At 39.4% G+C, this 25995-nt stretch overlaps 3 protein-coding genes across 3 annotated transcripts; 1 reads left to right on the top strand and 2 right to left on the bottom strand.

The window, feature by feature from the left end:
• Positions 1-307: 307 nt before the first annotated feature.
• tspan2b (tetraspanin 2b) lies at positions 308-16185 on the top strand. Its single transcript, XM_043225298.1, has 8 exons — positions 308-495; positions 7451-7550; positions 11062-11159; positions 11317-11391; positions 11475-11558; positions 11920-11970; positions 12130-12213; positions 13112-16185. The coding sequence occupies exons 1-8, from the start codon at positions 427-429 to the stop codon at positions 13175-13177; spliced, it is 627 nt and encodes a 208-aa protein (XP_043081233.1). The 5' UTR covers positions 308-426; the 3' UTR covers positions 13178-16185.
• Positions 16186-17468: 1283 nt separating this feature from the next.
• Positions 17469-21444, bottom strand: slc25a55b (solute carrier family 25 member 55b). The gene is made up of 9 exons (XM_043224368.1): positions 21306-21444; positions 20977-21102; positions 20688-20743; positions 20137-20227; positions 19938-20056; positions 19400-19592; positions 18711-18865; positions 18555-18630; positions 17469-18470 (listed from the first exon to the last, which is right to left on the bottom strand). Exons 1-9 carry the CDS (start codon positions 21323-21325, stop codon positions 18311-18313), a joined length of 996 nt encoding a protein of 331 aa, XP_043080303.1. The 5' UTR covers positions 21326-21444; the 3' UTR covers positions 17469-18310.
• A 109-nt stretch (positions 21445-21553) lies between these two features.
• LOC122328605 (thyrotropin subunit beta) lies at positions 21554-24313 on the bottom strand (the record flags this gene model as incomplete). Its single annotated transcript, XM_043224369.1, has 2 exons — positions 21554-23274; positions 24134-24313. Coding segments are annotated over 2 exons (420 nt in total), but the record flags the coding sequence as incomplete, so codon positions are not given.
• Positions 24314-25995: the final 1682 nt, after the last annotated feature.

Here is a 25995-nt window from a genome sequence, read left to right as displayed (position 1 = left end):
ATGTTTCATATGTAATGCCCCTTTAGAATGTTTTTAAGACCGGGAGTGTCTGTGAAACGCTTCTGAACGTTTATGTGCTTGTGTTCAGTATTTCTCCACTGCACACAAAAAGGCTTTAAACGCCCGCTCTGCAGCCACTGCGCGCCGCGTCGGCCGTCCGAGCCCCCCGCGGTCCCCCCTCACACATTATTCAGAGGGGCGGGGCCCGAGCGACGCGCGGTGCCGCTCTGCGCCGCGTCGGCCGTCCGAGCCCCCCGCAGTCCCCCCTCACACATTACTCCGCGGGGCGGGGCCCGAGCGACGCGCCGCCGCCGCCGCTGGTAGCGCAGATGTTGACAGAGCTCGTGCGGCGCGACAGCATCTCCGCCTTTCACGCCGCGAGCCGGACCGATCAGAAAGAAGACCCCGTCAGATCACACGTACGCCATGGGGAAGGTCGAAGGCGGGATGAAGTGCGTGAAATATCTCCTCTTCATGTTCAACTTTATATTCTGGGTAAGCAGCGCGTCCGTGTTTTAGTGTTTTAGTATGTTGCGCGAGTTTTGCGTGCACTTATGTGTTTGCGTGCGTGTTTACGCGCTTCACGCAGGCATTCAAAGGCTGCATTCAGGCTGAGATCTCGCTGCCGCACGACTCAAATCAGATTTTCCACTGGGGGAAAATCCGCCCCTTTTTCCTCCAGCGTGTGTGTGTTTGTTTGGAGGCAGCAGCCGGACACTGGCTCTCTGTGTTTGATTCACCTCTCGACTCCTTTCACTGAGAGGCTTCGTTCAGACCCGTTCAGCCCTCGCGGTCGCGCCGGTAGATGGAGCTGTGAGCTCGGTTTATTATGAATCAAGCATTGAATGAGTCACTCGAAACGACTCTCGTGATTGTCCGGTTTTATGCCCGATTCATTCAGTCCATTAATTCACTCCATTCATAAACGGTCTCGATTCGTTCACTCAGATGAACCGACTCGTTCGGTAAATGCTGGATTCGATTATTAAGAATGATCTTGACCTGAAATTATATTGTTATTCAGGACAGGTTGAACCAGGAGAGACTGAATAAACACACTTTAATGAAGGGCTGGCTATTTTTTCATAATCTGGCAGTTTTTTGCCAAAAACGTATGGAACGGCAAGCAGTTTTCTCAGAGGAACATTACATTTCCTGGAGTTTTCTAGAGCGAATAAACTTCTGAATTTAATCATGCGTTAAGTGTCATAATAATCGCTCTTTCTATTTTTATCTATTTTTCTTCAAGCGTTTCTTAAGTGTAATACGTTATAATACAATATAATTATAATACAGAGTCATTTTAAAATAGTAATTTCCAAGTAGTGATCAAACCGAAAGGAATTAAAACTTAAAAAGTCGTCACTCAAACAACCGGAAAAGCCATTGGTCGAAAAGGTTTTGAGAGACTTGTCTTTAAGTCTGGAGTCATTTTTCCGGAGCTCTTCACGTGAACGAGGTTTCTGCATTAAAGCGTCGCACAGAAACGCCCCGAATTCCCATTAAATAAGAACTTCAGGAACCATTTCTGTTTCCGCAATAACAACACTCTTGTAAAGATTTATTAGTATTTTATACTACATTACCCCGCTTTTTCCACATTGTCGTTCGCCAGAGTTCTTTTGCGACAAGTGACTTTTTCCTTCAGCTGGGATTGTACTGTACGAGGCATATAAAAATGAGACCTAAAAATGTATCTCAAAATATACTTTAAAGCATAGATCGTCCGCCACAGTCGGACAGTTCGGTGTTGGCACGTTTAGTGCCTAATTACAGTTTCTGCTTTGACGTAATCCCACTTTATTTCCGTGCATTTCATTCCAAACATTAATTATGAGCTCATCCAAATTTTTTTTTTACCAAACGTGCGCACCTTGAAGCTCCTGCGTTCCCAGTGCAACGTCCTCCTCTTCCACACCTGCACCGCGCATCGGCGCCGAAGACGTTTCGAAGGAGGCTTTGTGAATCAAATCTGGCCGTAAGCTCCTGTCTCTGTTCCTCTAAGGCTCTGCTGGCACTTCATCTCCCTTCACGCTGCATCGAGTGTCCTTTCAAAACACCCCGGCGGCGGGCTGCTCTGGACGGAGACGCCGGTGGACAGACCGGGCCTTTGTCTTTGTATTTAATAGAATCGAAGAATAGAAGTGTGAGAGTGTCAAGCCTGATTAAGGGGCCAGCGGGGAACGGGGATGGAAGAGGGTCGGTTGGTACGATCCTGGCCTAGCTAACCAGCGTGAATGCCCGTGTGTCGTTAGTGACCCAAAACACACTGCTTCTTGGTCAAAAACATGCTGGTTTCGTTTATCAAACAGAAGAGCTGAAGATGTATTTGAGCCCTCTTTTTCTCGGATTTAACAATCTCTGCTTCTCCTCAAAATTTAGCTTCAACGTTCGCGCCGATGGAGCAGAAGCGAGCTCCGCTTTGTTCAGGATCTCCGAACGGTCACAGTTTTTATCTGGCGCTTCGGTCGTGGAAAATGGGCAGAGTTTAGATGTCCGACCTGTTTGGATCCACCTTCACCTCACGGATCTTCGCCCGTGACACATTAGCATGCCTTCCGACCACTTGTTGGTCTTTACGAGTATGTCCGAAGGAAAATCGTCTCATCTTGGATGATTTGTTCTGCTGAGAGCGAGTCGCGTTCCCATGATGGGTGTTCAATCAGAGAGCCTCGTTTATTATTAATGATGCGGGCAGGTTGTGCATCTGTCGGACAGGAAGGCATAAAAGAGCGAGGGGCAAAACTATATGACCCCCTTGGATTAATGTTAGTGAACCTCGGGTGAAAGCTGAGGAAACCGAGGAGCTGGTTAGCTCCGTTATAACTAGTATGTGAAATAATGTTAAAAGGCCGCCGGAGTTGGTGTGTCTAGATGTTTGATCAAAGCCGCTTCGTGCTGGGAGCAAGCGCACGCTGTTTATGGAGGACGGGGGGAAGATCTTAGCAGGAAAAATGCCAAGTTTTGGGCTTTAATATGTGCTTTATTAATGAAACTGGACTGGACTGGCTCAGGTGTGGTTTATATCTTAATCACAAGCTGATCTATTGACCGTAAAGACCTGATCTGAAGAACAACGGCACATTAGCAGAGGAAGAGGAGCATGAGTTATGATAATGCTCCTGTAATTGATGCTAACAGGACAGGAGTGGCTTTGTGGTAAACACCATTAGGCGTTTGAATGACTTCATTTCTGTAGGGTGTGTGTGTGTCTGTGTGTGTCTGTGTCTGTGTCTGTGTCTGTGTGTGTGTCTGTGTGTGTGTCTGTGTGTGTCTGTGTGTGTGTCTGTGTGTGTGTGTGTGTGTGTGTGTCTGTGTGTGTCTGTGTGTGTCTGTGTCTGTGTGTGTGTCTGTGTGTGTGTCTGTGTCTGTGTCTGTGTCTGTGTGTGTGTGTGTGTGTGTGTGTGTCTGTGTGTGTCTGTGTCTGTGTGTGTCTGTCTGTGTGTGTGTGTGTGTGTGTGTGTGTGTGTGTGTGTGTGTGTGTCTGTGTGTGTCTGTGTGTCTGTGTGTCTGTGTGTCTGTGTGTCTGTGTGTGTGTGTGTGTGTGTGTGTGTGTGTGTGTGTGTGTGTGTGTTTCTTCACTTCACTTGATGTTCTAGATTTAATCAATCCTTCGTTTTTTTGTTATATGAAAGCCTCATAACGGTCTCGGTCAATTTTAACAGCCCTTTATGTGTCATTGCTAGTTTTGAAATGCCCTTTGTAGTTTTTTATGGGCCCAGACGTTCAATTTGAAACTACAAAAATATATATATTTTCCAATTTTATAATATAAACGCGTGAACAATGCATGCTCTTAATTGTATTGAATGTGCTGTACTTCAAACTTAAAAAAACTGTAGATAACATTATATTAATGAAATAAAAGGGAGGTTTTTTTTACACTTTAAGTGCACTTCATATTAATATCGAATCATGCATTTTTAATTATAATTGAATTTATAATGTTTTAATAATGTCTCATATTTTCCCGTGTTATGTAGCAATCATGTAAAATATTTTATTTTAATTTACTGTAGTATGTTATCTATTGCATTAATAGTATAATATAATATAATTTACTAAATTGCAACTTCATCATTACAAAGGTGAAATTAACTATATTTAAATACATGACATAGACGTTTTAACAGAAATGGCTTTATATTTCAGATGCTTCATTTAAAATTAGATGGAGTGAGTGGGTCAAAAATCACTGTTTTTAAATAATTGCGTTTTCATTTAACTGAAAAAAGCGTGCAATTGTAGATGAAACATAATGGTCAATTTTTGTGTGCTTTTTCCAATTCTGTTCAATGCTTCTATAAATACTATTAAATACAAGTGTTTTAAGCGAGTTTGCTTTACTTTACTTAAGTCCTTAAGTCCAGAGACAGAAGTTACCACAACTGGTGTGTCTGTGTGTGAGTGTGTGTGTGAGTGTGTGTGTGTGTGTGTGTGTGAGTGTGTGTGTGTGTTTTTTTGGGTTTGTCAAATCAGACCTCAGTCTTGTGTAAGAAGCTAATGTAAGACTACAAATACAGGCAGAGGGAACAGCAGGTGGTCTGGGGAGTGTGTGTGTGTGTGTGTGTGTGTGTGTGTGTGTGTGTTCTGCCACACCCCGTTCATCAGACAATAGATCTCTGTCTTTCCTCCCTCACGCTCTCAATACCGTAATCATTACAGCGTATGTCACAACAACAAGGGCACCGTATGCGTTCATAGATCGTTTACACCATTTGAAAGCGATCGATTATCTTTAAAATGCACGTATATTTCAAGCCGCGGACAGGAAATAGATTAAGCCAGGATTAGGTCTTTGTTCTTACAAAAGTCGTTCTTACAAAAAAGCATCGCCCGTGAGCATTTTAAGACCAAACAATGGCAGACGTATTTACTGATATAAAAATTGCAATTAAAATGCATTTACTTATATATTAAGCCCATAATGTATTTTAACATTAGATGGTTAACTAGTTTAACTAGTGTGTTAGGATCTGAGCGGTACAGTGTGTGTGTGCTTCATGGAAACTTCCCCGATTCTGTTTTCCAGCAGGAGATCTAATCAGCTTTTCCCCGGGTTCGTGGCTCGACCGATTCTTTCGTTCTCTTTTCCCGTCTTTCTGTTTTTCTTGTTCCATAAGGATGTTGAGGGGCCCCTCCTTCTTTCCCAGCATCAGGATTGTTGTTTTGGTGTTTGCTGTAAGTTCTCCATTAGGGAATGCAGACGTATGATCTCAGGGTCTGGAGGTTATATTGTGCGCAGATGTCTGTTGATTGAGTCTTTTTAGGGTTTTTTTGCAACAAATTATGGAAATTGCATAAAAAGTTCTCAGAAAAGGACGCCATAAAACTCCCAATAAACCTGAAAAAAACCGATATGTTTTCCATATGCATATGCAAAATAAGCCGAAAGCGAGCCGACGGGCGATTTATAAGAGCGGAAACCTGCTGACTCATATTAGCATTCTGACATTTGCTCATTTAAAGTGTTTTTCCAGTTTTTTTAATTGTCTTTCTTGTCTTTTTATTAGTTATTCTTTTTATTTTTATTTGTCTTGTCTTTTTATTTGTTATTGATGCATTGTGGCGTTTAAATTTAACACAAACTATTTGAGAGTTATTTATAATTATTCATGATTACTTAGTAAAAAGTAATATTTAAAATTCATCTTTTATATATATATATATATATATATATATATATATATATATATATATATATATAAAAATGCTATGTTTACATATGAAATATATTTATATATAATATAAAATATATGCATGTAAATATTTTCATAATATATGCATGCATGTGTTTGCATACACACACATATTGTATGTATGCATATATTTGAAGTGTCTGTATTTCGTTGCATGTATTGTTCAATCCGGCGTGCAGACAGAGCTCATTGTCCTGTACAGTGGCGTGTGTAACAGACAGACAGTTGGTCTTTTGTCTCAGAGATAACCCCTGGCTGATGCCGGAGGAGATCTCTGGAGGGATGATGTTACGCTGCCGAGTGTTTGAGGGGGGGTGCGTTATATGACAGCCGTAGAGACAGGAGAGGCCGAGGAAAGAGCCGCTCATCCTCGTGGATTTAGTTTTTTTCATACGTAATCTGATTATTCACGGCCTTGGATCATCTTTAGTCTTCAGACCGGAGAAATCCCAGAGGTGCTGGCGTCACACAAAAGCCCATTTTAACATGTTTTACCCAATTTAGGGTCCTATGAAATCTGTTACATTTTTTCCCATTTTTTTTTTTCATTTTCCAAATTCCTTTTTTTTTTTTTTTTTTTTTTTTGCTCGAATACACGCAGACAGGTTACAGACAGTATACCCTCTCGTAACGGCTGCTTTCTATTGCATGGAAATGAATAAAAATGAGTGAATACATTTATTACAGTATTTATTAATCAATCTTAATGTTAGTTAATGATAATAAAGTTCATTCAGAGTGCATTGACTAACAAGCACAACTGTTGATTTTAATACTACGTCAGTAAATGTTGCAATAAATCAATTAATAAACTATTGTTCATCATTAGCTCGTTATCTATAGCAGTTAACCAATGTTAACAAATGAACCCTACTGTAAAGTGTTATCATTATTAATATAACCTAAATTCTGTCCAGTTTTGTTACTTTCCGTAAAAAGTGGTTATTTTAAAAGCTTAAGTGTTTTTTTGTTTTTTTTTAATTCAGTTTCATTCAAATTGTGTTTAATTAAAAAATCATACACAATAACTCTATTTTATTTATTAATAAAATAATTTTAAAAAATTTGGGCCAATTTCGTACAGAATGTTCGGTTTCGGTGCATCCCTGGTCAAAAAAACGTACAATATTAAACAGCAGTTTATTAAACGTTTAACAAAAGTTACATTTTAAGACCAGATGGAATTTCTTTTGCACTCAAATTCAGTTTTATTTTTTATTTTATTATTTGTATTGTTATAATTCTACTGGTAGAAAATAACGCTTTAGTAATCATTTTATTAGTAGTAGTTGTACTGTTAAGGACCCTTAACGCGTATCCAGGAGTGGCAGGAGCCTAAGAGCGTGTTTTAAATCGAATCAAACGAAAGAGGTTTTGAATGAGCTTTAACAGATGAGCGTCTGCTATCCTTGTCAGCAGTAATTAGGGTCGGTTTAATGGTGATGGTGGCTGAATTCTACAGCCTGCTTTTCCTTTCATGGCTTGGCCTTCAGCTGCCATTTCTCAGATTTAAGAGTGAAAGGATCCTGCCAGAGTGGAAAATATCTGTGCCACCTCTCCATAACTGCGGGAAGAACGAGGAGTACAGAGCTTTAAATCTGCTCAAAAACTCATTTTTGTCAATCGATCTGGAGGAACTGAACAGACATCATTTAGCACATATCGACGATGTTTCTTCTAAAACGTCCTCGTTTGTGTTCTCTGGATCTGAAAGGACATCCTCTAAAGATTTTTCTCTGTTGTTTTTGCAGTTGATCGGCTCGCTGGTTCTGGCTGTAGGCCTCTGGCTCAGGCTTGATCCAAATACTGTGTCTCTTCTAGGAAAAGGCGGACCTGATACCTTCTTTATTGGTAAGTAATAAAGCAATGAAAAGCCACTTGACACTTGACTTGTAATTGTTTGATAATCTTTCATAATATTTTGGCAAGGTCGTACAGACAGTATTGAATAAGGCAGCATCCAGTTCTTCAAAAATACTTTCACATCACGTGAGCCAATATTTCAATCGCAATAGAACGTTGAGATCGTAGCATTTTACACTTTAATCCTCGTTTCACGCAGACAGCAGCTCATTTCAAATCCGATGCCTGCTGCAGGTCTCAAAAAAGTTGGGAGAACATCTAGCAACCAATTAAGCTTTGGTTCAGATCCAAGTTCTTAATTGACATCAGGCCTGTGACATCAGCTTTAAAAGCTCTCCAATCTGTAAAAGAGTGCGTAAAAAAGATTACGGGATACTTTAAAAGCAACGCTCAACGCCGAATTGTGCATAACATCATTGTAAGAGTCATAGAAACTGGAGAAATCTCGTAAGGGACAAGGCCAGAGACCTTTTTTGGATTTCGTGGGCCCAGGAATACTTCCAGAAACCACTGTAGGTAAACACAATCCACTGAGCCATCTGCAGATGACAAATAAAACTAGTTTTTAAAGAGGAAAGGAAGCCATATGTGAACATGTTGCGTGTTATCAGCGTTCAGTTCAAAAGCCAGCATCTGATGGTATGGGGGTGCATAAGTGCATACGGTATAGGCAGCTTATATAAAGGTTTTAGAGCAACATATGCTCCCCTCCAGATGACGCCTTTTTCAGGGAAGGCCTTGTAGACCTTTGCGACTCCGTAGTAGAAGAGTCCGGGGCTGAATTGGCCTGCTGCCGTCCAGATCTTTCACCAACAGGAAACATTTGACAAATCATTAAACAAAAAATATGTCAAAGACAACCACAAACTCTTTAGCAACTGGAAACTTACATCATTCGACAGAGAGGAAGAACACGTAATATTGTTACTATTATTAATTTCAAATTTATATTTTATAATAAAATTTTTAATTATATTTACTCTATTATTATTTTAAAAAATTATACTTTCTGTTATGTAACTTATTTTTATTATAGACTTTTTACTCATATTCTTACGCTGATGCATTTTACATTTTAAAAGGTTATGTTAAAAATATTACACAAACATAAACATTTTTTGGATATTTTTATAGATATTGCAGTCATGCAAAATATAAATTTATATATAAATATATAAGAATGTGCACATTTAATTGTGTAGTTTCAGAGTTTTGAAGCCCACTGTAAAACCGAAAAAAAGCAGCGTCAGACAGACCTCTAGTGTTTATTTACTGGATGGAAACATCTGAGGCCACTCAGGGTGGCAAAGTTTCCACGGCCTTCTGCCCAGCCCTCAAGAGCTCTTTGCGAAATGAGCGCATTTCAGAGGGCGGTGCTTCTGAAAACAGGAAGTTACATTTTGAGTTGCGCATTCATGGAGGAAACCGCAAGACTTCAGGTTTGCTGTAGCAACAGTTCAACCTGGGAGGAGAGAGATACAGAAGGTCGTGCAGTGCTATATCTAGATGCAGAGGAGAACGGCGCTTCATGATGTCAGGAAATATTCTTATCCTCAAACGGCCTCCTCAAGCTTGGTTTGGGTGCTGACATCACCCTCATCTTAAAGCAGAAAGGAGAAGCCGGTGAGAACGAGCACGACTCAAAACCTCAACCAGATCCCGGCGACAAAGTCAAAGTCGTTTCTCGTAACTTGTCATCTTTCTCGTTTCAGCCTGCTAACCGCAGTCACATTTGCATCACATACAGTTGTGTTCTTTTCAGTTAGGTACAAACACAACCCACGTAGATTTATATTTATAGACTTTCTAAAACTAGCCCGTGTCTGTTTCTGTCATTATTTATTCACCTTGAGAGCAACATAGTAATAAGGTAGATTATAGTAACATTGGTAACATAGATTTTCTCTCTTATATATTATATTTAACTTATTTTAGATATATTTAAAAACATAGTGGGGCTGTTATATTAGTATTAGTATAAATGAAATAAAAGTGGTATTCATAAATCTTTTTTTTTTTTTTTGTTAGCGTAACCCCAGAGCAGATATTTCCTAAAAAATTATCCCTCAAATCCGATTGGTTGATTGTACTGTTGATTCAGGAACGTCTTGGACTTTTTTTGGGTGGGTTTTTTTGGCTACCAGAATAATATAGTTATAATATCTCGCCGGGGTTGACTAGCCTCAGATATCATGCCGACGAGCGACAGAAAATTCGAAACTTTTCGAAAATCAATCAGAATGGTTGCGTCTACGGTATTCCCGCTATTTCTTCCATCCAATAGGGTTCATTGGACCGTGATAACCAGCCCAACCTTAATTGTTCGGAATAAACCATCTGACAGTATTGACGTTAACCAGGCTTCGTAGTGCTCTCCGTCCACACGCACATTTCACATGACTTTTAGATTACGGTCCACAATGACAAAGATTTGTCTTCTCCACAGCTACTGTGGCAACGGTGTAAATATTATCAGCGCGCGACGAGAATGTTTTTCCTCGGGAGGGAGGACAAAGGTTGCGTTCACTCTCTCTGTCACGCTTTGTTTCCTTTCATCTCAGTTTTGCTCTTTCTGTTTCCCAAATGCTCGAGATAGTGGCGAAAAGAATTGCACGTGCGGTGGGGCTAGCGGTTTTTGAACGGTCCCGAACCTAAGCATTAAGAGGACTAAAGATACAAATGACTCCTGAAATCATGTGGTCGTGAGGATCGCTGGTGTTTAATTGAACAGCTTGTGACTGGTGACAGGGATTTTTTTTGCAGCTTTAGTGTTATTTCACCAATGAGTGACTGTCATTGAGTTAGTCACAGATTTGTTAACCACCCTATTAATTCAGGGACTAAACAAGTTGTCTTGCGCTTTTAACTTTAATCCAACGAACGCAGCCTCGATGAGCATAAGAGGTGGAAAAAGCGTACCTTTTCATATCTTTCTGAATGCTGAACGTGATACACTAGTAGAGGGTGACTTTGCAATCAGCGCAACAATTACTCTTTTGATGCCGTTTAATGATAAAGGGTTGCATTATCCCCTGCAGTCTCTCTCAGGAGAGCTTCGATCTCATTTCCAGACTTCCCACCTGTCCCAGGTCTCCCGTGGCACAATTATACCGGCTCAGTCTGAGGAAGCTCTTCGTGCCCTGATGTTGACCGAAGCTGTCAGGCACCAGACTTGTGGCTTTGGGAATCGCTCTCTCTTTCTGTTTTGCCGTAACGAGGCGGGGGAAGATGCTGGAGTGACATCATCCTGAGAGGTCGCGCGCGGTCACGCTGCGCTCAAACATCTCCCGAAGAGACTGATGTAACGCTTGTGCTTCCCTCTGCTGGCGACTCGGTACATGACGTTCTGCTGAAACCACAGCAACGTAGTGCCAAAAAGAGAAGATTATTGACATCAATGGCAGTTGCTTGGCTGGAGCAGGACCGACTGGAAATGCATGAGTTAAAAAGGATCTCCAGTGATATCGTGTGTGTGTGTGTGCTGTTGTGTCCTGCGCAGGGGTCTATATCCTGATTGCGGCTGGGGGTCTGGTGATGCTGGTGGGCTTCTTCGGCTGCTGTGGAGCCGTGAGGGAGTCTCAGTGCCTTCTGGGATTGGTGAGGGTGATATCTTCTCACTTTGAGTTAACAAAACGGTATCGTTTGTGAGCGTGCTGTTGTTTTATTCTGATTTGAGAATAGAAAGAAATGAAGAAACACCTGGAATGTTTGTGTGTGTAATAAAATGCCGTTTGAAATCTCTCTTCCTTGGCAGTTTTTCGCCTGTCTTCTGGTCATCTTTGGAGCAGAAGTCGCTGCAGGAGTGTTTGGGTTCCTCAACAAAGACGAGGTAACGCTAAACCCCAAAAGACCCCCCTCGTGTTGATTCAGAGTTCAGTCGAAATCAAATCAGACCGACTTTTCTCTTTTTAGATCATTAAGGAAATAAAACAATTCTATGACGAATCGGCAAGAAACAATAGCAGTAACACCACCGTCAAGTCCTACCACAGCATTGTGAGTCAACGCTTTCTACCTCGTTTTTTGCCTCTCTGTTCAGTTAATCAGGAACAGCAAATATAAAGTGGAAAATATTAACAAAATCAATTTCCAATTAATAATATTTTCTGTACAATGCTTATTTAGAAAGCTAACGTGCTTCTTCTAGAGTATTATTTTAGTTTCATTTAATTTGAATAATTATTTAATTTTTTTTTTTTATTTCCTAGTTAATATTTCTCATATTCTTATTTAAACTTTAAAGCATATTAATTACCAAAAACTGCACAGTTTCAGTTATCAGTAACAACACTGATATAAATGTGATATAATTTCTTGTCGTGAAAGATTTACATTTGTATCGCTTCATTGTCTTCAGCTAAACTGCTGCGGCTCGAGCAGCGTGTGTCTGGACGCGGCGTCAAACCAGGTGAGAACGACTGAAGCACAGATGAGGACCGTTCTTTATCTAATTAGCAGAACACCAGTATGTTTGGCGCTTGTAGAACTGTATAGCGCTTGAGTAGCGTCTGTTTAAACTGTGGTACCGAGATGCATGTTATCAATCGATCTGTTTGACTCTATGCAGACGTGTCATGAGGCCATTGAAGAGTTTTTCAACAGTAAGCTCTTCATCGTGGGTTATGTTGGGATCGGAATCGCGGGAGTCATGGTAAATGCTGTTATGTCAATATAGTCGTTTTTTTATCCTGATTCTGACTTTCAAACATCATCATTTGAATACTTTTAAACACTTTTAACTTTGAAGCCACCATATTTAGAGAGAGTTACGTATGTATGGAGTTCTTCCAAAACTCTTACAAACCCCAAACAATATACAATAGTGAGAATATATGAATGTACACTGATATATACATGTTTTTTGGAAAAACTCAATTATGCTTGTCAGGGCTGCATTTATTTAATCAAAATTACAGTAATACTGTGAAATATTATATCAGTTTAAAATATCGTCTTTTTAAAAAATACATTATTATCCAATAATAAAAATAATAGAAGTTCCTGCTGAAATAAGTAATACATTTTTAGAAGAATCTTACTGACCCCAAATGGTGGGCCTCATTTATCAATCTAACGTAGGAACAAGCGCAAATGTGCGTGTTTCGTGAAACGTTCGTATGCCGCCAATCACATTGCGTGAATGATTGCACGTTGATAAATGTGGAGGATGAAAACAATCGTCGTTTGAATATCACGCCCCTAAAAACACCCCGGTTGAGAAGCCACGCCCCTAGAGTTTACAAACAGCGCCCGGCCAGAGAGGAAGTGATCTCATGAAAGAGAAAAATATCTCTCCCCAGAAACACCCGTTTGCCTTGTAATCGCAAACAGTTAGGCTGCATTCATTTGTAATTTACATGTATATTACAATATTAGTAAATATTACCATTATAGTCTCACTCTACAACAAATATATATAAATTCCAAGTTTTGCATAGATATGAAAGTACGCTCTTTTTTGGGGGGTTAATTAGTAAATGGGGCCCACTGTATGTACAGAAAAGTGTGGATTAAAAAGGAAGTCGGTTATAATTGTCTCTTTTTTACAGATTATTGGCATGATCTTCAGTATGGTCCTGTGCTGTGCCATCCGGAACAGCAGGGAGGTGATCTAACGCAGTCTTCCTCACCTGAACATGACCTTTCACCTTTGACACTTAACTTTTGCTGGACTTGCATATACAACTAGAACATTCCAACCTAGTTCAAGGTATTCTTCTGCCACTCAGGAACCGAGAACAAACTCCGCTTTCATAATCCTGTACACCTCAACCAACCAATGGTTTAGTCCGGTCCTAGTTGTTTAAACTCAGATTGCTGGATCGTCTTTATTTTTAATGCCTGCTGGTTGGGTGCAGAGCTGGATCTTCCAATTGCGACAAACACGAGTTCGTTTTAATATAATTTAGATTTCGACTTCTGGTGCACACTGATCTGCTCTTTCAGAGAGTTTGCACATTTATGTATTGATGCTATTCCAGGCTGTTGCTGCGTTGCTTCGCATGCCAGATAAAAATATTGTGTAATGTGATGCCACTGGTTCTGTGGCAAACCCGCAGCCGCTGGGAATGGCGGAAAGAGGACCCACGGATGCTTTTCGCTTTACGTTTGTACACAAACAAGGTGGTCTTCTACGTCACCGACACATGCAAACAAATGCTTACCGAAAGATGCACACATGCGCACAAAACCCACATGTTGGTGATCTTCAGAAGAACCTTTGTGTCCATACCATCCAGTGAGCCCTCTTAAAGGGACAGCTCACCCAAAAATCATCTTTCTCACCCATGTTGTTCCAATCCTGACTTTATAACTCACAATTGCGAGTTTATATGAAGCAATACTGAGAAAAAAGTCAGAATTGCCGGTTTACAGCGGGTCTTGCGATTCTGACTTCATTTCTCACAGTTGCGAGTTTGTTTCGCAATTCAGAGTAAGGATTGCACGTTTTGAGAAAAAAGTCAAACTTGTGAAATGGAAGGCATAATTGTGATATTGTGCATTTACTTTATTTTATTCTGGCTTTAAATACAAAAGTTATTTTGAAGAATGTTGGTAACCAAACATTGGCTTCCACAGTATGGAGAAAAATACTATGGAAGTCAATGCAGGTCAATGGTGTCAACTATAAGGTTACCGACATTCCTCGAAATGCAGTCACAACTCGAGGGTGATTTTCAGCTGAACTGTCCCTTTAAGTCTTGCTTGCCCTCCGAATCCCTCCACGCAGTTTCCACTTCAGGAGAGGCACACTAACACATATTCGCATATGCATTTGAACTCACGTCAACACCGATGATCGGGTTTCTGTTATGCAATAACCTGGCTCAACTGAAGCCTCCACTGATAACGGTACAGCCTGGTATTCTCTGGCACGATGGAGCCAAATCTTCTCATTCTCAAGCTGGATTTTATGGTGTAGAGTTGCCTGGTTATTTTACACACGCAGCTAAGTAAAGACCCTGAAGATCCACTGACACTGTCTTGTGCCTTCTACCGTCTATAATTGGTTGCATCCAACCATCTGCGCTGTGAATATGAAACGGATCAGACATGACCGACATCTGAATCACTTGCTTAATTCATTCAACAAACAAGGATGGTTCAAGCAGTGTCCTTAAGTGGAGTTATTAGAAGAAGAACTAGTTTCGCTTACTTTTAAGGCGTCCTTGTTACAGTGTAATTGTACATTTAAGTACTTTTAATATTAACGAACTGCATGTTTGGGTAGGTTTAGGCTTACTTGCATGAAATGATGCATAATTATTATTTTTTTATTATAATGGGAAGTACGTGTAACATGTAACAAGAACAACTTAAAGTAAAGTGTGACTAAAGAGTTGTTATTATATCTATATAAGATGCATGAGTAAGTTATAAATGCATTGGTGGACTAATTGGGAGACTGTCCATGTGAATACCTTTGTACTCACGTTCATTTGCTTCGTTTTTTTAGTTGATTTAGCGATTTTGTCGGATGGGACGGTGAAGTAACGAGAGAGGGAAAAGGGATCACTCAAAGCACATCCGTGCCATTTTTTTTTTGAGGTTTAAATTGGATTTAGTTTCTCCGATTTTCAATGCGGTCTGAACCCCACATTTTTAACCTAAAATTTTGGTACTGGACAAAAAAAAAAGTCTTCAACTTCAAGTGATCGAATCCAGGTTTCTGAAATGAACACTGAAGTATTTAATCGCATATAGAAACTGGCTTAGTCCAGATGTTCTCGACACATTGTCAAAAATGTCTTGTTTTATCAAAGCATCGATTGCATGTCAAAGAGAAGTCACTTACAAGCCAAGCAGCTTTCTGTTTGTCTCACCCAAACTTGAAATGACCGCATTTCTCCTGTAAAATGTTCCTAAGCGACGGTAAATGTGAGCGTATCTTCAGTCTTACGTTCTGTGTACATATCTGTGAGAGTTTCACGAGTTGTCATAGTAGTTGTAGCGATCGTGATCATCTGTCTTGTGCGGTTAATGTGTATAGAGGCAGTTTTGCCCAGTGTACAGCCGTTTTTGTTTCACATCATGCATTTGAAGGTGCCTTTGTTTTTATTCAACCCGAAAAAACAACGTAGTATTCGGTTGAACGTTGTCGTTGTTTTAAGAGAAGGGATCGGAAAAGGGACGAAATCTCTTTTTTTGTTATTTATAATAGGGCAGCCGTTGGTTGGTCAGATGTATTTCTGCTGGTGCGTCACTGCTGAAGTTCCTCAAGATGAAATGGCATTAGAGTAGCGATTAGGATACGTCGTAGTCGACGCTAACGGAGTGTAACACGTGAAACAAGTGTTCCGTTCGCATTCAATGTTCAAGTAGATCCGTCCTCGTGCCCAAAAGCAACCCTGTTCAGGCTGTACGATAACTAGTACGGAGCATGTAGCGCGGCTTTCGAGTAGAGGCTCTGTCGTAAACTATGAGTGTGTTATTCCTACACTTTGTGTAAGCAATGTCAAGATTTTTTTTTTGTACTGTAAACAGAACACTGCAGCCTTTCGATGTTAGTGCTCACAATTTGTGTGTTTTAATTTATTTTTCTGGAGAGCAAGTTCAAAACAGCATTCGGGTTTCTCAGGAACACTGCAGCACGAGAACAAATAAACTTGTTTGAAGTTTCTGATTCTTGCGTTTTTGCCAGTTTCTTGCGTTGATGTTGCCGGCCGTCTGTGACCCGAGCAGACTGACTAGTATTGATCACATGACCTCAGCTGGCCGCCTCATCACATGACATCAATACCGATTGCAGCGCGAGGCTCTGGAAGTGAAATGTTATTGAATCCATGTTGTATCACATGACATGGGATTGAGACGTGTGTGTGTGTGTGTGTGTGAATGCCTACACAGTGTGAATTTGGCTCCAGCTTGGGAAAAGCAAAGCTTCTGCTACTTAATTCATTATAAATACAGATCATGCTATTTTGTCATGTTTTTTATGTCATTACCTCAGTAAATCTTTCTGAGAATTAATAACAACGTTAAATACCGTAGTTGTTTTTATACGAAACTTTTAAATGATTAAATGGAAAATTGCGCATTTTCAAATGATTAAAGACAAAAAAAAGGTCTCTCCATAAACCTCCTTGAAAAGCTGGGAAACGTGCGCTGGCCACATCGCTGCTTTAAAGCAGGACTTTTCTGGCATGAAATGCACGTCTGCTCCAAGTGCATGCAAGAAGCAGCTAGGGCAGAATCAGTCTAAAGTTTCAGCTGCAGTGCACAGTTTGCACTTTTCACCAACACAGATGTGTTCTTAGTTAACACTCACCAAGCACTTCAGAGTTTTCTTGACTGCGTCTCCTGCTCTGTTTGACTCTTTAACTTTGTAATTTTGCATTAAAGCAACCATAATATAATACACCCTGTATGAAGCTTTTATTCCATTCTATTTTAAGCTAAAAATAAAAACAGATTTTATATGACAATACTGATAACCTCACAATTACATTTATTTTATCTTGAACTTCTGGTTCTGAGTTAGTTCTGCTTCTAAGGTCGCCACCTTGCTTACAAAGCTTATCAGACATTTTTACATACTGTACACTCATCTTAAAAATGGTTTGTTAATGTTTTGCGTTCGACGTGTTCCATTTTTTAAATCATAGCCAAATTAGCTAGAAGCGCTAATAGAGAAAAGCTCACCCCAAAAAAAGTCATCATTTGTATCATTCCACTTAAAAAAAACAGCTGAGAACTTTCAAGAAACTTTTTGAAATGTATTTTGTATTTAATGCATTCAAAATTAGGCACAACAAGAACAAAACGCACAGATATTTTAGTTATGGTCCTTGTGTCAAACCACTGTTCTTGTATTTTTGTTCCATATTTCTTCTGTTTAGCACACTCAAGTTTCTGGAATGGTTCAAGATGTTTGCACAGACTCTTAAGTATGACAGTTTAACAAGGTTAGGTTGAACAGAATGTTGTTTAATTCTGTAAAAGCAAAGCCTCACTTCAGCAGGAATCAAACATCCTGTCTCTGTGTGTGTGTCTCTTTAGAGTTATGTATATTGTATAACAATGTCCTCATAGGTATGTCTCCATGCTAATGTCCACATTAATCAGCAGTGCCTCCTTTATACTGTGCATGTGCAAAACGTCACAAGAAAGGTAGGACAGAACTGTTAATGGATGACATGTAAAAAAAAAAAAGATATGACACAATTTTCTGGCCCTTGAATGCACGAGTCATGGCCGTACGCTTTCAAATCAATCCTCACTGAGGATAAATCTGACCTCTCTGACCATACATTTTCAAAAGAAAAAGAAACATGTGCAATGATATAGCTTCCTGAATAAGCCAGTCGAATATGCTACCGTTAGCATGTAAAGACAGGAAGTTAAACTCCAAGCCTTTGACAGTCTTCTCCAGCAACCATTTGTTTCAACTCTAACAATTATACGACACATAATAGTTTGTGTAAGATGGCAAAATTGTGCCCTCACGGAGAAAAGTGAATGGTAGTACTTTCAAAATTAATACTTATTGGTACATTTGAAAAAGTACTATCCCGTGACAGCTTTTGTACCTTTTCTGAGTGTATGATGTCCCATAACTTGGTCGTTATAGAAACATTTAAACTTAAAAAGAAAAATAACGTTAACCTGTAATGCTAGATATATGTTTTTGTACGGCGCAGATTTGAACGATTTTGCCTTCTCATACAAATTGTTTGGTTTGTTCTCAGATAATTAGTCGCATCATAGCTGCGCTGGTCTTTAAAGTTTAATTTGGTTGTTTTCACAGCTTAGACAGAGTAAAGGTTGAATGGGGTTTGTCCCAAGAGAAACTCCCCAACGCCGATGAAGTAAACCACTTGAGCGATTCCGAAGAGCGGAGCAATGACCAGCGCCCTGCAGCCGGCACCCTTCAGAAAAGCAGCCGGGCCTTCTTTGCGCATTATCTTTCTGTAGGAACAAAGAGCAGGAGAAAATTGCATTAATGGTTACTGATTCTTTTTCCCAGAATGTCCATTAACCGGGTCGCTTTACCTGATGCAATCCACAACGCCATTGTAGGTGTCTTCGTTTGCACTTTTATTGAGTGACTGCAGCCGGGTTTTCACGACTGGATAGAGATGGGATCAACTTTAGTCTGCGCACATACTTTAAGATTTGCTCAAACAGGTGTTCTTCGGCAAAACTCACCGTCACAAGGACTGACTGCCACAGCCGCTATACATCCAGCCACACAGCCCGAAATAAAAGACCAGTAAAAAGGCACATCATCATTCTCAGATGTCTTGCCCAGCTTGTTGATGTGGGCAAACAGTGGGAAGTAAACCACAGAGAAAGGGATGTCCCTGTAAGAAGAAAACACAAGGTCTGTTTTACTAATGTCTCGAGAGTTAACTCAAAGAAATTGGATGTTCCTGGTTCAGCGCCTTTATCAAATGTACCTAGCAAACAAATACACCCATCTACCCCTAAAATCGGAAAGGAATGATAGGCTAGGTCCTAGCATAATTTGACTGTAAAACTGAATTATTGACGGTAAAGTTGTTGCTGGTCCAACAATGATGTCCAATTTGGGTCAATCCCACACAAGGGGTGTCGAATCCTGCTCCCAGGGGGATATCTTTCCGCAGAGTTTAGTCCCAGTTTTACTAACCGCACTTGAACAAGGTCTTTAGGATCACTAGCAACTTCCAGGCAGATGTTTTGGAGCAAACTCTAGGAAAGCAGCTCTCCAGGAGCTGGAATGGGCACCCCTGCTTTACACCAATATTTTCTTGTGGTATTCAGTTTAAAGGTACTGGGGTACTTCTCTTTTGGGTTGAAGCAAGAGTACTGAATTTGGAATAGATTGTCATTAGCATTTATGGATAGAGTCGTACCTCATAAGGGTTGCTCCTAGTCCTTTGTAAAGTCCTTGGATGCCCTTTGTGCGAAGCAGTTCCTGTGTGATCTGAATGGCTGACACTTTCCTGATCGAAGACACAGGACCCACATTGTACGAACAGTTCAGGACCGGACTGGCTGTCCCAAGTTTCACAGTGTGGAGTACAGGTAACTTCCTCTGCTGGGCCACTGGACGTAAAAGAGGGCACAGTCCGTCAAGTCACTTCCTGCAAACTTTACAAGTCTACTAAATCAGTGGTTCTCGACTGCTGTGAACATATCTTATGTCTCCGTTATCTGACATATTTGGTTCATACAGCTCTTTTCTAATGAGCTGATGATCTAAATCGGGTGTATTAAATTAGGAAGACATGCATGACATGATCCCCAGTCCTGGAGTCCAAAAATTAGTTTGGGAATATTTAGATACAAGAAAGACATAAAGCACAGGAATGAGTATTTGATGACAGATTATGTCATGAATATAGACTAGAGGGAGCTGAAAATTGTATTGGGTGAGTTTTTATGCCTCACCAAGTCGCCCCGCATCTTGAAGCTGGATCTTAAGCATTTCCATGGGGGTTGTGACAATGACCTGACACATCCCTGCTCCGCAGCCAGCCAACATTTCCTGAAACACGCTCAGCTTGAGTCTGAAACACAGGTGAGGATCATTCAACCCTTCCATTGACCTGTTATTGAGTATTGAACAATAGAAGCGGAGGGAACGTACTCTCCCCGACTGAGCCGCTGACGGAAGAAATCGTTGGCTGCCAGTTTGATGGCCTTCTCAGGAGTCACTAGTGTCAGGTTGACTGCAGCACCTGCGGGGATTTTGGAAATGTTTGAAAAGTTGAAATGAAAATTTTGGTATTGAAACAAACAATTTGTTAGAAAATTCCGTAACACTTCAGCATAGGTAACACTTGTTAACTATTAACTATGACTTTTATCTCAATGAATGAAATTCTTCATTTGCTGCTTATGAATAGTCAGTGTGGTAGTTGTTAAGTTTAAGTATTGGATAGGATTAGGGATCTAGAATAAGGTCATGTAGAATAAGACATTAATAAGACTTAATAAGACTTTTTTTTTTTTTAAACTATATTAAATCTCTAAAAGTGAGGAACCAACAGGCTTGACTTTGGATTGGTGCCTTTCACAGGTTTATGTAAATGGTGTAAAGTGCTGACATGCAAGTTATGTTGCATCATGAAGATGGCCTCAGGGGCTTTAGATTTTTTTGGGAAAAAAAATGAAGGTCAAATTTCTAAAACTGCTTACCTCTGTACATTCCAAAGTATCCTTCAGACCGAACAGTCTTAATCAGACAGTCCATCCTAATCAAAATAATATGTTATAGTTATAGTTAAGTCACCACGAATGAAAGCCACACCCCTTTCACTTATACACAGTGTTCTGGGAAAAACGAGTTTTCAGGAAGAACAGCTTACTTTCAGTAACATTCTTTCCAAGAAACTGTTATCTTATGTTTGAGTGAACTTAAAGTGTTAAAGTCTTTGCTTTGCATTGAAAGTCTGCAAAATTTGACAAATGTGCAATGCAAACATACATGTTTTTGTAAACCTGTTGGCTTCCTCTTTGGTTCTGGAGTCTTGTCTTGGCAAGATCTATAGGGAACACACAGGTGACACCCACCAGTCCAGCAACTCCACCATTGATAAGCTTGGCAGGAAGGCTTGTGAGAAACACAATAGTGCAAATGAATGAATCAATACCTCAAAAACCTTTAAACCCACAGAAGAAAAGGCAATGTCAGGTTGACACGTTTATTTAATTCGCAACACCTCCATTTTATTTAATTGCTACAGTCCCAGTGTGAATAAACTGATTAATGAAATGCAGCCCTGCAACACGACAAACAGTGGTTCTGGTTCATACCTGATTGGTTGTTGAGCCATGGTGAGAGGTTTTGTGGTTTGGTCTGAGGACTGAGGTAGACAGAGGCGCAGTCGCTGTGCAGAGCAGCAGAGAGGGTTATATACGGTAACCACTCCCAGAAGCCTCAGGCAGCTGGGACTGACTGCGCGGCCAATCAGAGGAGCAGGATCTTCTTACAGTAAGCATGCAAGGAGACACTTACACTACTGCACACACACTCGGGATTATAGATGAGCTCATTCAAATGCATTTATAAGTTCTAGAAGGTTTAGTCTTTTGAAGAAAAAGACTGACTGCCACGAAAACTTTCATGGCGCAGATTTGGAACTTTTCTTAAGCGGTACGTTAAAAGTCATCGTCATATGTTCACGTTGGTTTTATCTTCAGTTCGAAAATGTAATAGTGTATATAAATATAAATAGTGCTGAACAAATTGAATTGAATTACTTCTACGCCATCCATCGAGACACTTCAAACGATTTATTCTTTAATCTCGCTTCATCTAATTATAGATAAACCGGTAATAAATATTCAATAAACCAATAAAGATGAACTCAATGAAGGTCAACGCAATACATAACGGATTTAAATAATGGATTTTGACAATGTACAAATTAGAGATGCATATTTTTTCTTCCAAGGGACTATTTTAGGTAGACTGATTGTGAGTAAAATGCATCTGTTACAGTAAAAAACGTACCGTATTAACTTTTATAAATATTGATTTCATTTAGTTACGTTATAGTATGTCCCTTTTTTGATTAAGTTAAAAAAACAACAGTTGAAACAACATCAATCTGGCAAGCTGGACAAATGTAGTTCAGTCAGTGACGTATTAAACAGTAAAAAGTTAACATTTCTTGATGTTTGCTGAATGCTAAATGTAATTTTAACTAACAAAACGATTTGCCTTCCCACAATCATCTTCATATTCCTTGTTTGCACTGTATGGTGTGAACTTCTTTTTGTTGTTGTTGGTTAACTATGTCGTAACTGTGTCATAGATAAAAATACTTCTGCTTTCGAGTTACGGCCTAACGGATTACAAATATATTATGAACACAGACCGTACTAGTTATGAATCAAAACTGGTTTCGTTTCCGAAAAGCAAAATCACGCGAATCCCAAATCCATATGCGATTTCCATAATATGAAAAAGTCAAATGTTTATTTTTCAGTTTTCACAGCGTCATTCATACACTTGACTCCATAATAAAACGTGTAAGCCATCATCAACAGTTTAAGATACATTTTTCACAAATTGTACTCGACAAGTCTTTTCGATTCAACCTAAAAATGTAATTTTTTAAACTGCTCTCGTACATTAAAAATCAAATTCGAGGTAAGAATGTTTTATTAATATCGTGAGGATTTATATTAGCTATTTTTGTGTAGTATACGGTGCTCTGGTGATAGTGTTTTTCTCTTTCTGTTCAAAACCAGCGTGTTATAATATCAGTTAAAGCAAATGAGACTTGAGTGATCAATGCAGACGTTTATATTGAAAAAGAAACAGACAAAAGATCCACAGCAAACATCGTCTCTCTTCTGCGAGGCACTATAGCTGAGTTTTGTGTGTGTGTGTGTGTTACATATACAACACTGTTGCAAAACTAACCATATAGTTCATGCATCCTGTACCTGAAACGCTTTCTAATAAAACCTCAAGGAAACGTTACCAAGACATTAAGTGGAAATAAAGGCAATCAGAAGGAAACCTTGTAGCGGTTCAGACGGCACGTAGCAGCTCGGAGCACTTTGCAGGAGTTAGTTTTGGCTTGTAGACGCACTCGTTCTGTACGGTGTCGCATTTTGTGCAGTGACACCGGCGAGCCACCGGATAGAAGAAGCGCGGGTCGATGTGGAGCGGACAGCCGGGCATCTTAGCAGAATGATAGACCACGGAACGATGCATGCATCCTCTCTGAATCAGAAAACGCTTGCCCACGAATCCCTGCACGTTTGTGTCCTGTCACACACACAATACACGTATACTGAATTTAATATAACACTTATTAACTGTGATTTCATTTAATAGACCTAGAATAGCTTTGTGTAGAATAAGGCATTAATATATGCTTAATTAGCATTGATCAGTGTCTAATATTGTAGTAATATGCATGCTAATAAGCGACTAGTATCTATATATGCAGTATACCTAATCTATATATTATGTATTTATACTGAGCCTGTTTATCACTTATTACATATTTGTGCTTGACTGTTTAATTGAAAAATGTACAGTATACTTTCCTCTTTTTCTGATTTAAGAATAAAAAAAATCCTGGTCACACTTTAGTTTGGAGATCAGTTCTCACTAATTATTTGTTTGAATACATTTTTTGCTAATAGTAGCAGGTTGGAGTTATTAGGTATGGGGTGCAGAATAATAATGCACATTAATATCTGCTTTATATACAGGCTGCTTTATTATACAGCCAATATACTGTACTAGTAATATAAATAATCCGATAGCTAGTTAATAAAGATAAATATAAATATGTTAAATATATCAATTTAACATAAAACTCAACATGTGGTTTTTGTGTGTGTGTGTGTGTGTTAATTTTTTACACATCTCACATCTCATCTCCTAATAGTTTGAGAGATAATTGTTCTCATAATTGGTGTTTTTCGTTTTTCTACATATATGCTTGTAAGCTCTGACCAGAAAAAGTTATTTGATGAAATTTATGCTATTTTGATAGTTTTATAGCCTCACTCACAGGTCTTTCTCTCTCTAACACAAACACACACCCCTCAAAAGCGACAATGCTCCTTAATAAAAGAGAAAACGTGATCCGGTGTGAATGCCAGCCGGCTCTTACCTGCGTGAAGCACATTCCGCCGCACATGGTGGTGTTGACGGCCATGCAGTGACCGCACTCGTGTCTCTCCACGTACAGCGTGTAGTTCTTCAGAGAGCAGGCCAGGAGAACATCTCCTCCCAGCACCAGCAGCACGCCGCAGAAGAGCATCCTCATCTTCACCGGGCTCCTGGTGTGCTCTCAGACCCGCGCTAATCCCAAATGATCTGCGTGGCTCTTATCAGACGGTGCGGTGGAGGGAGGGTCTTCAGGCCGGGGATCAACGTGACATCTCCACGGGGAACGGGCGAATCTGCATCGCTATTTATCAACGGTAACTGCATTTCAACAGTTTGATTAAATATCGTCAATTCTACAGGAAAACCTCGACATACGAACTTAGCATATAATGCAATTTCAGCTATGAATCACTCAAATATATCATATTATTTGCATTTTTCATATATAGAATAAATGCGTGATTTTGTTCTATATTATGACCAAACTATTTATCGCGGTTAATCCAACGTAAGGTTCTGGTTTACATAATAAACGTGTGTTCTGCGTATATTTGTTTTGCAATATTTTGAAAAAAATTAAATATCTGTGTACATACAGTATGTGTACTCTTACATTCGTGTAAATTATATAGATATATTTAATATATAACAGTAACGTTTTTTTCGTAAATGTAAGCATGAATGTGTTTTTTTTTATACGTACGTGATCAATTTAGGATGCTATTAATTGTATGGCAGCCCTATAAAAGTCACAGAGTTGTCAGAAGTCAGCAGGTATCACAGTCACGTTCTGTTGGCTGTGGTTTTCACGTGTTCGGTGGTTCACCTGGACGCTGTTTCCAGTGTCTAATCCCCGCTAAAGCTCCGCTCTCGGCCGCTGGGACATGTGCCGCCAAAGCATGCTTCAAAACATCGGCCCTGAAATACAACATCCAAAACATCGCTCGGTAAAGAGGACGATATGACGATCGTACAATAAAATGATTTATATGACAGAAAGGACCTGACCAAATTAGCACTTGAGGTAATAACTGCACTTCATTAATGCATTAGTTATTTACTTTGCTGCACGGAAGTAAATGAAAAAGCTAGGATTGCATGTTAAAGATATTTAATTTTATTCATGAAGTGTTGTTAGATCGGTATGTGTTTTCATTGCAAAATATATGAATGCTATAATAAAAAATGCTATTTAACACTAAAGGTCACGAACAGGTGAATAACACACAGATCTGAGCTTGTGCCTTTGGTTTTTATCTACTTATATATATATATATATATATATATATATATATAGTTTTTTAGAATATATGTATGCATATATATATATATATATATATATATATATATATATATATATATATATATATATATATATATTAAATTAACTGCAAAAGAAAGTCTAATAAAAATAACATAATTATTACAAAAATAATAAAGATAAAAATTCTGAACAAAGATTCAAATAAAAGGGGGAAGTATGATGAAAATGTTGCTGACATTAAATGCAAAAAACATCTATTTTGAATATTTGTGTGTGAGTATTCAGGTTGATTCATATTAAATATGTATCAGCCTGTTGCGTTAGATCTGCGTTACTATTATACTTTTGACTCGAATGAAATCAGTACGACTAAACGGATGACATTTTTATATATTTTATACTTGGCAACGCAACCTAAATTTACACACAGCAGACTAAAGTTAATCAGTTAGTTAAAATGGAAATACGAATATGAAAGCCCCAATGCTGCTATTTTAACAAGACAAGTTCAGTCTCGCTTCACCGCAGAGAGACCTTCAAAACGATGTCCAGAAAGACAAAGGCTGTAGAGTTTTGTTGCTGGGACGTAGCGGGCTCCT

This window comes from Puntigrus tetrazona, chromosome 23 (genome assembly GCF_018831695.1).
Source record: "Puntigrus tetrazona isolate hp1 chromosome 23, ASM1883169v1, whole genome shotgun sequence".
NCBI lineage: Eukaryota > Metazoa > Chordata > Actinopteri > Cypriniformes > Cyprinidae > Puntigrus > Puntigrus tetrazona.
Note: the sequence above shows the minus strand (reverse complement) of the source record. Positions and strands in the feature narration are given on the sequence as shown.

Bases quoted from the DNA above. Each gene is read 5' to 3' on its own strand.
- slc25a55b (XM_043224368.1), bottom strand. From the start codon at position 21,325: ATGGCTCAACAACCAATCAG. The intron at 20,057-20,136 runs GTACGTTCCCTC...CCTGTGTTTCAG, and splicing joins CAGCGGCTCAGTCGGGGAGA to ACTCAAGCTGAGCGTGTTTC. The intron at 19,593-19,937 runs GTGAGGCATAAA...TTTTACGTCCAG, and splicing joins TCAAGATGCGGGGCGACTTG to TGGCCCAGCAGAGGAAGTTA.
- tspan2b (XM_043225298.1), top strand. From the start codon at position 427: ATGGGGAAGGTCGAAGGCGGGATGAAGTGCGTGAAATATCTCCTCTTC. The intron at 11,392-11,474 runs GTAACGCTAAAC...TTCTCTTTTTAG, and splicing joins GGTTCCTCAACAAAGACGAG to ATCATTAAGGAAATAAAACA. The intron at 11,559-11,919 runs GTGAGTCAACGC...CATTGTCTTCAG, and splicing joins TCAAGTCCTACCACAGCATT to CTAAACTGCTGCGGCTCGAG.